Source organism: Podarcis muralis, chromosome 5 (genome assembly GCF_964188315.1).
Source record: "Podarcis muralis chromosome 5, rPodMur119.hap1.1, whole genome shotgun sequence".
NCBI lineage: Eukaryota > Metazoa > Chordata > Lepidosauria > Squamata > Lacertidae > Podarcis > Podarcis muralis.
In genome coordinates, this window is record NC_135659.1 from 59,012,746 (window position 1) to 59,024,244 (window position 11,499).

The 11,499-nt window shown below is 41.5% G+C and overlaps 1 protein-coding gene across 1 annotated transcript; it reads right to left on the reverse strand.

Moving 5' to 3' along the window:
• Nucleotides 1–1,299: 1,299 nt before the first annotated feature.
• On the reverse strand, nucleotides 1,300–10,549 carry LOC114598359 (acidic mammalian chitinase). Its single transcript, XM_028732036.2, has 11 exons — nucleotides 9,620–10,549; nucleotides 9,024–9,053; nucleotides 8,371–8,572; nucleotides 7,211–7,267; nucleotides 6,263–6,428; nucleotides 5,377–5,501; nucleotides 4,858–4,981; nucleotides 4,474–4,659; nucleotides 3,015–3,134; nucleotides 2,778–2,919; nucleotides 1,300–1,647 (listed from the first exon to the last, which is right to left on the reverse strand). The coding sequence occupies exons 1-11, from the start codon at nucleotides 9,642–9,644 to the stop codon at nucleotides 1,382–1,384; spliced, it is 1,443 nt and encodes a 480-aa protein (XP_028587869.1). The 5' UTR covers nucleotides 9,645–10,549; the 3' UTR covers nucleotides 1,300–1,381.
• Nucleotides 10,550–11,499: the final 950 nt, after the last annotated feature.

Below are 11,499 nucleotides of genomic sequence, written 5' to 3' on the forward strand. Positions count from 1 at the left end.
ACGGGCCAGTCTTGCCAGACTCTAGGGTTTTGTGTTCATCTCACTCTATAGGCCGGGAGCCAGCGCTGTCCGCAGACACTTCCGGGTCACGTGGCCAGCTGCATCTGGCGAGCCAGCGCAGCACACGGAACACCGTTTACCTTCCCGCTGGTAAGCGGTTCCTATTTATCTACTTGCATCCGGGGGTGCTTTCGAACTGCTAGGTAGGCAGGCGCTGGGACCGAACGATGGGAGTGCACCCCGCCGCGGGGATTTGAACCGCCAACCATGCGATCGGCAAGTCCTAGGCGCTGAGGTTTTACCCACAGCGCCACCCGTGTCCCTTACCAGACAAATATATGGTATTAAATAAATGATTCCGCAAATGCATGTCTGGGTTATAGGTGAGCCTGAAAAAGTAGAAGACTACAGTTCTAGAGTATGAGTTACAGCACAGTGTTCCTCACTTGAGTTTGAGGGGCCTTACCAGTTGAATCAATCTTATACTCAGCTGAGCAGGAGATTGATGCCAAAACATTTCCTCCATTGCTGCACCCTTTTGGGGAATGACCACAGTTTCCAGTTTCCATCATTCCTGGAGAACCAGGTTTCCCCTTCAGATGCCCTGTGTCATCCAAGATGACTCAACTTTCAGACCTCTGCTCTTGGATCATGTTGGTAAGTGTAAAGGATGATGAGCATATACTGTATATAAGCAGAATTGCTGCAGAATGTTTTTCCACAGCTTAATTCTGTGCTGGCCATGATGTTCACAAAGGCACCAAACTGGGCAAATGACAGGCTATGCTTTGGATGCGGCTGAAGCAATTTATTAATTATATTTAAGTGTCCTTTTCATTAAACACAAAATTAACAGTTTGTTAATAATGAAATCTAAAGAAATAACTGGGACGCGGGTGGCGCTGTGGGTTAAACCACAGAGCCTAGGACTTGTCGATCAGAAGGTCAGCAGCTTGAATCCCCGTGACGGGGTGAGCTCCCGTTGCTGGGTCCCTGCTCCTGCCAACCTAGCAGTTCGAAAGCACGTCAAAGTGCAAATAGATAAATAGGTACCGCTCCAGCGGGAAGGTAAACGGCGTTTCAATGCGCTGCTCTGGTTCGACAGAAGCAGCTTAGTCATGCTGGCCACATGACCCAGAAGCTATACGCTGGCTCCCTCGGTCAGTAAAGCGAGATGAGTGCCACAACCCCAGAGTCGGCCACGACTGGACCTAAAGGTCAGGGATCCCTTTACCTTTACCTGAAGAAAGAACTAGGTAATACCAAAACATTATAATGAAGGAGATGAACACACTAGGGTTTAACTTGCAAGCTTTTATTTCTTAATTTTCTGCCATGAATTTAAATTGAAAAGCCTAGGTAAGAGCTGGATAATCTGGTTTTATGCCCAGTTGCAGCATTCACAGCTTGTATCAAAGACCAAGCCAGCCTGGCAATTCTGCTCATAGGTGACTCCATTCAGACAGTGCCAGAAAGCATTTCTGTTGTTGGCCACGGGGTACAGACCATTGGCTTTGCCAGCACAGAAACCGCTACCACCACTGCTGCCACTGCCAGAACTTCCACTGCCAGAGCTTCCACTGCCACTTCCTCCACCGCTAGGAGCAGCTGTGATTGGAGGATTGGGTTGGGCAGGAGCGGTACAGCCTGAAATAGAAAAAAAGCATCACACACTTAGATGTACAGGATCAGTACAGGATCAGAAGCAATGATTCTTCAACATCAACTTCGTTGGACTGGTCATGTAATGCGGATGCCTGATTATCGTCATCCAAAGCAACTACTCTATTCCGAACTTTAAAATGGAAAGCGTAATGCTGGTGGTCAACAAAAGAGGTTTAAAGACTGTCTCAAGGCAAATCTAAAAAAAGTAGTATAAACACAGACAACTGGGAAACACTGGCCTGCAAGTGCGCCAGTTGGAGAACAGCCTTTACCAAAGGTGTCATGGGCTTTGAAGACACTCAAACTCAAGATGCAAGGGAGAAACATGCTAAGAGGAAGGCACACTTGGAAAATCCACATCGCGATCAACTCCCACCTGGAAACCAATGTCCCCACTGTGGAAGGACGTGTGGGTCCAGAATTGGCCTCCACAGTCACTTATGAACTCATTGTTAAAACTGTGTTTATGGAAGACAATCTTACTCGGCTACGAGTGATCGCCAAAGAAGAAGAAGAAGAAGACAGGATCAGTATTGCACGTATTCTTCCTTTGTCCCTAATTAGTCGTTATTTAATTTAATTATAGTCAGAACCTCTTGAAATGGTAAAAGCTTGGTGGAACAAAAATGCATTTACTAAAAGGTCTAAAAACAATGGGTAGGATGACTACTAAACTTGACTTCTGTGCTAGGCTATAGTTTCCAAGATCAGTTTCACAAAAGCAGAAGGTATTGTTGTTTGTCATTGCTCTAGTCTTTTCTCTCTTGCTGCTTTGTTTGCTTGAAAACTGCATGATGCCACCTCTCCCATCTCCCTCCAAAACCTCCTTCAAAGCTCACCTTTTTGTGAAGCCTTTGCCTGAATCCCTTAGTTCCCATGCTCTGCTGAACCAGGGGACCTGCCAGTTTCTGTTCTCTTAGTTTCTCATTTTTCTAATCTTAATCCAGAATGTATCATATGATGTGCATGATGCTGCTTTTTCCATGCTCGAACCATTTGTATGTGTTTTAAGAAAAGTGGTTGTTTTTTTATTATTAGCATTACTGAGACATGACTGTATTGCCATTTATGCAAATGTTAATTTGAGAAAGCGTCTTGTTGCTGGTACTTACTGGTGCTTTGAAGACCAAGGGCATTCTTCAGGGCAGTGATCAAGGGGTATTTGCCTTGGTTGCAGAAAGTTCCAGTGAAGTCATCCAAGTCAATGGCCCAAACCATGGCACCTCCAAAGTTGTTCTTCATCAGCCATTCAGCCTTTGAAGAAAGAAACAAAAAAACCAGTCTTGAACCTACCAAGACATTCTAATGCACCAGAATGAATGTATGCTTTTGTGAGATTGGTACCATACCTTGATCTGGAAGCTCTTGATGTTGTCATAGCCCACCCATTCATTGCCTTTGTAAGCATAAGGGACATCTTGAGGACCATCCCAAGCTTGAGTGGCTCCATTCTTCAGGAAGGTGCAGATCTGGAAGGGAGCAGACACACAATATTACCAGCTTACATGCTTGAAGAATAGCTTGCTTGGGGAGGAGAGGCTTTGTGCTAATAAACGTAGTGGAAATCAGTCCCTTAAAGTTTATAACTGACTTATTAGTTTTTAAACATGATTTAAAGCTGTTTATCTTTGTCAGAAGATTCCTCTGATCTTATGTCTCCATTGCATGAATCTGTAATGAGTGTGTCAAGAACAAAGCTAGTCAGGTTTTATCTCCCAGGAAAGAAATTTAAAACAATTTCAGCATGAACTCAGATTTCATATGTTGCCTTCAAACAGAAAAACTATGGGTTATTTGGAAATGTGTGTTTGACACAGTTCTTCTTGCACCTAATGCTGCAATAAGCACTGTATAAATTAAAAAATAAACCCAGTTACTTCCAGTAACCTACAGCAATCTTGTATTTAATTTGAGTTTATCTTGTACTGCTGTTTTTGTAGATTTGAGTTATGAAATATTTTTTGTCTGTGTTCTGCTATTTTTTAAAATATAGTTGCTTGAGAAGTTGGCTATTAACACTTTTGGAATGCACAATTCCAGAACAGTAACCTTGTGCTATCATAGCAGTGAACTAGTTTATTCTTGCATGAAATCATATAACAATAGCAATAGCTAATTTCATGAAATGAATATGAAATAAGAATAAAATTATTTGCAGTACTATTTCATGCTAAAAAACGGTCCAACAATTGACCCATAATAAATTGAGACTTTTCTAAGTGTTTCTCCCACCCTAGCCTCTGCTGAACCATAAGCTTTTTTTCCATTAGAAAAAAGTGAAGCTCAGGTCAGGCATTCACTGCATGATGTTTTACTTTATTTTATATCTTTCTTGCCCTCCCCCATAGTGCATTGATGGGTCTCTGGGAGAAGATGCTCCGCCAGGTATCTAGGTCCTGAGATGTATAGGGCCACGTATGTCAAGGCAGGCACCTTTAACTTGCCTCTGTAGCATAGTGTTCTTTTGCAATAGGCAGCCCCTAATTGCAGCTTCCAACCCAACATCAAAGGCAGCCCCACTTACAACACATTACAGTAAAAATCCAGTCTTGAATTTTTCAGCCCATGGGTTACTGTGACCAAGAATAGCTGTAGCTGACATACTAGATGAAGCTGGCCTAAGATGTTTCTTGCCATGGAGGCAATTGTGATAGATCTAGGAGCACACCAAACTACTTACCTGTTCCTTCAGACTGAGTACAACGATCTCCAAAACAGACGCTTGCTTAATCCTCATCTCATCCCCTATCTTGTTGAGATAACAAAATCTGTCCCTAATTTCTCACGGACATAACTTGTGGCACATACCTCATAGTAAGCCCAGAAGCCAGCTTGTCTTGTATATGGTCCAGCAGGTCCAGCCCCAGATGTTGGAGCACCAACAGCTGTGTTGGATGGGTTGCTGAGGATGAAGGTGTGTCCATAAGTTGGGAATCCAACAATGAGCTTCTCAGCTGGGGCACCGTTGTTCTTCCAATAGTTCATGGCATATTCCTATAAGGAAAACACAGTGCTAAAATGTCTCCAAAGACATAGTTGGAAATTTCCTTGAGTGAAGTTCCTTATTTAAAGCCGATCTCTTTGTTTCTGGTTCCCTTGCCCTCTAATCAGAACATTTTGGGTCAGCTTTATTTCCTTTGTTGAGGAAAGCTGATTTAGCTATTAGTGACAAAGCTTCTGAAATATACTTACAACATTGAAGTAGATGTTGCCACCAGTGTCTGCAGGACCTCTGTACAGAGGGCTGTTCTCTCCAGTGTATCCCTCCCAGGAGCCATGGAAGTCATAGGTCATCACATGGAAATAGTCCAGGTACCTGTTGGGGAGGTAGGTGCATAGGTATTCAGAGATGGGTTCATTTGTGGCCAATTTGCTATCTTACCAGGTTGACAATTAGAATTGTGATATTGATAATCTATAGCTGGTCTTCTAAATTCTATGTAGAAAAAGCCCAAAATCCGTAAGTAGGGCAATACATTTATTAGGTTAGCCAAAATGTCACAAAATAGTGAGCAAGCTTTTGAGTTCTCTAGAACTCTTCATCAAGCTGAGAGCAAAGCAAAGATCTGTGTTAAGGAAGAGAGAGCAGACCTACCCAGCTACCCTTTTGCTTTATTGAGGCAGAAAAGGGTGATATCTCTTTATCCATTGCTCACTCAATAGGCACCTCTAAGCAGTAGCCCAAGTACATCTGCAGTACAGTATACTTACTGGCCCAGCTGAGGAATTTCATAGCCTGACTCAATGTTGGAAAGTCCACCAGCCACAGCAGCAGTGACCATGAGCCTGGGCTTGTTGGATTGTTGGGCTTCCTGCTCAAAGGCTTCCCGCATTTCCTATGAAAAAGAAGAAGAGCTATAGCAATTACTTCTGCATCATGTTGTATATTACTCTCCCACTCTAAGCAGGAAACTCCTGTTTCATATGATAAGCACAGACATTGAGAGAGTCAATAGTAAAGTGGCAGCTGGAACATCTGAGGGGCTGCAGGTAGGTAGTCACTACAACGTGGTGGGGCAGTACTCTTATTTTTCCTGCAACATAAAATAGGAAGCTAGAGTGCAGCAGTCCTGCGTCCCATGCAGTCATATTCATAACATTCCATTTATTCAGAGATTCTCTGGAATCTTTTCTGCCCATCTTCCTTGGTATACATAGAACTGAAAAATCGCAGGTACATATATGAATTTGATGCTAGCCCTTAGATATGTAAAATTTCCAGGTGTCCAGCCTTCTTCCTAGGTGACTTAAATATCTCATGCTTGTGTATGGGAATTGCTTAATTGTCCACAGTATCTTTGCAAGGGTGGGGGATAGAGAGAAAACCAGACTACATTGATTCCGCCTATAGTGACCTCCTGGCTCTGCCTCCCATTAATAATAATAATAATAATAATAATAATAATAATAATAATAATAAAAAATTTTATTTATATCCCGCCCTCCCCAGCCGAAGCCGGGCTCAGGGCGGCTAACAACAATAAAACAGTACAAAAGTACAGCATAAACAACATTCTAAAATCATTCATTATAAAATTAATTAATTAATTTTATTAATTAATTAGCTGCCCTACCCACAGCACCATCTCTAGCTTACCTTAACCAGAACAGTAAAGAGGGCCTTATCCTGAGCAGTGCTGCCTCGAGAGCCAGGGTACTCCCAGTCAAAGTCCAGCCCATCAAATTCATACTGGCGCAGGAATTTGATGACTGAGTTGATGAAAGTCTGACGAGTTGCGGAAGTGGCAACCATTGCATTGAATCTAGGCAAGAACCAGAGAAGTGGAGAATTAGGAGAAATAACTACAACCAGCACTCACTCCACTCAGCAAGAAAAGACTTGATAAAAAGTTGCAATGGACTACCCAATACAATGCCAAATCTCAAGATACAGCAACCCACCCACCCCAAAGCAGCTGTCACAATTGTGAAAGGTAAAGGTAAAGGTACCCCTGCCCGTACGGGCCAGTCTTGACAGACTCTAGGGTTGTGCGCCCATCTCACTCAAGAGGCCGGGGGCCAGCGCTGTCCGAAGACACTTCCGGGTCACGTGGCCAGTGTGACATCGCTGCTCTGGCGAGCCAGAGCCACACACGGAAACGTCGTTTACCTTCCCGCTAGTAAGCGGTCCCTATTTATCTACTTGCATCCGGGGGTGCTTTTCAACTGCTAGGTTGGCAGGCGCTGGGACCAAGCAACGGGAGCGCACCCCGCCGCGGGGATTCGAACCGCCGACCTTTCGATCGACAAGCCCTAGGCGCTGAGGCTTTTACCCACAGCGCCACCCGCGTCCCACAATTGTGAAAATGGTGCACCAAATTTATACACCAGGGATTCCATAGTCAGGTACCAAAAATCAAATAATTGTAAATGGTTCAAATAAGTGAGCCAAATCTAATCTGCAGGGGAGATAAAAACCTCCTGTATCATCAGTTGACTTGTGAGCCAATTCCTTTCAGATCTCAAATTAAGGTAATTCAGACTTCGAGTCCTTGAGTCAAACCCCATCACTGAATTGTCCCAAGAAAAATGTTATGGTGCTTACGGAGCTGTTCCAAAGTTCCAGCCTCCAATAGCCAGGAGAGTCTTGAGTTGTCCATTCCTTGAAAAAAAAGGAGTAAGAGAGATTAAGTTCAGTTCTGTATTTTTTTTATTCAGCATCCCCTGATGATTACTTTTCCTTGGGCAGAAGGGACACTATTGAGCTATAAAATATTGACTGTGACACATCTCATATAAGGCTATTCAAATAACCATTTTTGTTTGTTTGTTTGTTTGTTTCACTCTTTCCTGGAGCAGTGAGAAATCATTCTGATTTCAAGGGTGCTGATTATTTAGACCCATTTCAGTCTAGTTTCCACTGAAATAGCATTGGCCACCCTGTCTGATCATATTAGGAGACAGACAAGGAGAATTGCAACCCTATTGATTCTATGCGGCATTTGATATCATTGACTCCTAGATCAGTTCTGTTAATGTGTTGTCTAGTTCACAGGGTTCTACTCTGTCTCCCATGCTTTTTAACATCTATATGGGATTTGGAGGACAGTGTTATCGGCATGTTAACATAAACATAACAAAGAGTTAATCCTGATAAGATAGAGGTATTGATGGTGGGTGGTTTCTGGGTCTGGGAATTGTGTAGATGGCCTGTTCTGAATGAAGTTCCACTTCCCAAAGGAACAGGTGCATAGCTTGGGGGTGCTCCTAGAGCCATCATTTTGACTAGAGGCTCAAGTGGCCTCAGTGGCTAGGAGGACGTATTCCCAGCTGTGGTTGGTCTGCCAGATACAGCATTTCCTAGACCAGGATAGCTACCTGACTACAATAGTACACGTTGTGCTAACCTCACTTTTAGAATACTGCAATGTACTCCATGCAGAACTGCTCTATGTGGGTCTTTCAGATAACAAAGTTGCATTTCAAAAAAGAAAAGAAAAGGTATACAACAACTTTCACTGGAATTTGTATATAAATGCATTTGTACCTGAAAGAGGTCTGCTGCTGCTTGATACATTCTAGATTTGTCGTATCCTACTGCAACAACTTCACAAGAGAAGCCTTGTGGTTTCCTGCCTTATACTGTATAATATCAGGCATTTGCTACCAATCATGCAGATGTTTTCAGAGAGGCACTCTGCAGAAAATGATCTGCAGGCAATTTAAGAAAATAAACTAGAACCAACTTGTCATCAGGCAACTTACTGGTTTTTCAGCCCGTTGAAAGATTGGTAAAGGGTCACATCATTCCACTCAATGGTGGCGATCTCGTTGTTCTTCATGCCAGCAAATGCATAGATCAGCTGGGTACACAGGCATGGGTCAATGTTGTCAGGTTTGAATTTTCCCAGGCCTGGTCTGTACTGGGCCCAGTTGGTAAAGTAGCATGTCAGCTGGTAGGCAGAGCCTATGGTTAAGAGAAAAGTTGTGATAGTAGTAGGATATGTTCCACAATGAACCCAGAGTGGCTGGGGAAATCCAGGGGAATAATAATAATAATAATAATAATAATAATAATAATAATAATAATTTACAGGCCAGGATTTGGGACAGAGTCTTCGGCCTCATTCAGAAGAATAAGCAAGAACTCCTCACCCAAAAAACCCCAACAGGGTGTTTTGAAATAAATGAAGGAATGCACATTACCATGTAAAGGGAGAGGGCATGAATTCAACTCAGAAATTATCTCGTTATCTTAATGCTATTCCTTAGGAACAGGCAGATCCATTTTTTAAACATTTTATTTATTTGGTGTATTTTTGTTTATCTCCCAAAATAAGCTCCTGAAAGTGGCACTAGTGGTATAGGAGATACTCAACACAGCTCAATTGCTTTCCCTCTACCTGTTTATTACTTACCCAGCTGAGCATTCAGCAAAAGCGCCAGACCTATGAAGGAAATAAAGAGTAAAGAAATAAGCCATTGAGGTAGGTGTGTGTGTGTGTAAGAGAGCCCAATCATATGGACTTAAAAATAAAAGGCATTCAAATAAATGATGAGCCCAAGAATGTTTTGCATTAAATAATAATGGCTCTGAGATTTCCCCCCCTAAGGAAAAACAAGCAATTTCCCCTAATATGCAGTTTTGGATGTTAGTTTCACTAATATATGTGGTTTTATGCATATTTCCCCTTAATATATGCATTTTTGTTTTCTTGGCAAACTGCATCATAAAATTTGGAGAAGAGTGCATTTCGAAGCATAGCCGTGTTTCAGTTTGTATATTGGTTTGAGAAATTAGACTAGGTAGTCAATAAACTGCAAACAAAATCGAATTTCCCCTCCATCCCTACTCAGAAGTAGGTCTCATTATGTACAATGCAGCTTTCTCCCAACTAACTGTTGATAGGATAGCAGCCTCAGTCACATTTCAGACTGGCCCATTCATTATAGTGTTTAAGAATAAAACGCAATAACACAATGTATAGACATAAAATGGTCATTATAGACTTACCGGTAAGGAGAATCAACTTGGCCATGGTTGATCTGTGTACCACTTTTCCATAGTTCTCAACTGCCTTTTATAGACGACATCCTTATTTAATCACATGGCTCCTTATCAGAAAAGATAACCAAATCAGCTTTTTGACAAAGCTAATTGGTAGTTAATGGATTAATAAATAGATATTTCCATCTCACCTCTGCAGTTTGCCGTTATTTTCCTACAGCGGATTATGTAAACCTGCTGCCATTATGGAAATGACAGAGCTACAATAATAGCCTCATGGACATAAAGCCTGTTTGGGAACGTGTTTGCTCTAATCTGTATGGAGTTGATAGTGGCTATTAATGCTTCTAATTGTTATAACAATGTTTGGATTGCTGTGTAAACAACGTTTCAAGGAATATGACTGTGGAATGTTAGTGGAGAGAATGACGATAGATAAAATTATTTCAAAGTGAACTGTAAGGCAGGGAGACCCAACAAGGTTTTGTGTATCTATCTGGTTTGCTGGCACTGCCAGCTTTTGTGGAGTCACAGTTGTGCTGTCCTTGCTCTATACAGCCACTGATTTTCTTGTGGTCAGTTGGCCTTTGCCTCTACAAAGACTCAGAGCTTGGTTCCTCTGCTCTTAAGGGACGCAAACCTCTACAATGACTCTGGTTGAACTCTTTAAGGGAAAAGTTAATAGTGAAATGGCATTTACAATTAGTGGATGCATTTCAAGCACTTATTTTTACTATAATCAGTCTGGGGCCCTGTTGTAATAAAACATTTGGATTTATGTTCACTCATACTGAAATCCTAAATTTGGGTGGGATCCAGAGGACGTCATCATACTTAAGTCCAATTTATCTCAGTTAGCAATTAACAGCAATCAGTTTAAAGATACAAACTGGTATGATGGTATTTGGAAAGTTAGAAAACCAGTCTAGGTCATCTGCATAGAAATCTTTACTTTTATTTCTTGCACATATGCTACTGGAAATTATTCCAAAGTTAATTTTGGTTTATGTGAATCTTTAAGTGTTATTTCCTTGTAATATCATTTGACACACATGCAGAAAGTGTTCAGTGATTTGCTGTCTTTTATTTAAGAATATTTATGAATGTGGAGTCCTGGAAAACAATAAAAATTCCTGAATTTTAGGGTCATCCAGTGAAATCAATCCAATGTCCTGTATTCATTTGGTGCAATGTCATGACATTGCTGCACAGTGTTCTGTGCTGCTACAACAAAGCCACTATCAAAATGTCAACAAGACATTTATTAATAACCTTTATTGGAGATATCCACCAGCATCATAGCTTACATTTGAAACCCTTTTATCAAATTTGCACTTGTGACACCCCTAAGAAGGTTATCAGAGGCTCCAGCTTTTGGAGGCCCAATGGCTTCCAAGTGCAGGTGCACAGCTGCTGTGGTGCTTGCAGTTCTGTGGGCCAGGACCTTATGAAATCACAGACAAACAAATATATGTGGTACTAGTCATAAGTGACCAGTGAAATACCATTGTTTACACAGTGCTTCAATTCAGCCAAATATTGGTTCCTAGTCCCTTTTCTCCTTGTCATGTTACTGGCCTTTAACCTCTGGGCAGCACCAGTATTTTTCCGTATTGCAATTCCTATTGTACTCATTTTAGTTCTTTTATTGTCCGCATAAACTACAATTATTTTTTGCTGACTTAATAAAAAAAGCCCAGATAACATAGTTCTTTTTAGGGAACGGTCATGTGAAAGCACTGTAGTGAATGTGAACAATGTCTCTTTATAGGTGACTTTCATTTTGCATTTTAAGTATTCTTTAGCATTTGGAATATTAAAGATTATTAAAGATTATTAAATAAGAATATTAAAGATTAAAGCTTTGCGTCTTTAATATGAAATCT

Excerpts from the sequence above, each read along its gene's own strand:
- LOC114598359 (XM_028732036.2), bottom strand. The coding sequence starts at position 9,644 with ATGGCCAAGTTGATTCTCCTTACCG. Across the intron at positions 4,660-4,857 it reads GCAACATCTACTTCAATGTT|GAATATGCCATGAACTATTG; the intron begins GTAAGTATATTT and ends TTTTCCTTATAG. Across the intron at positions 3,135-4,473 it reads GCTTCTGGGCTTACTATGAG|ATCTGCACCTTCCTGAAGAA; the intron begins GTATGTGCCACA and ends GCTCCCTTCCAG.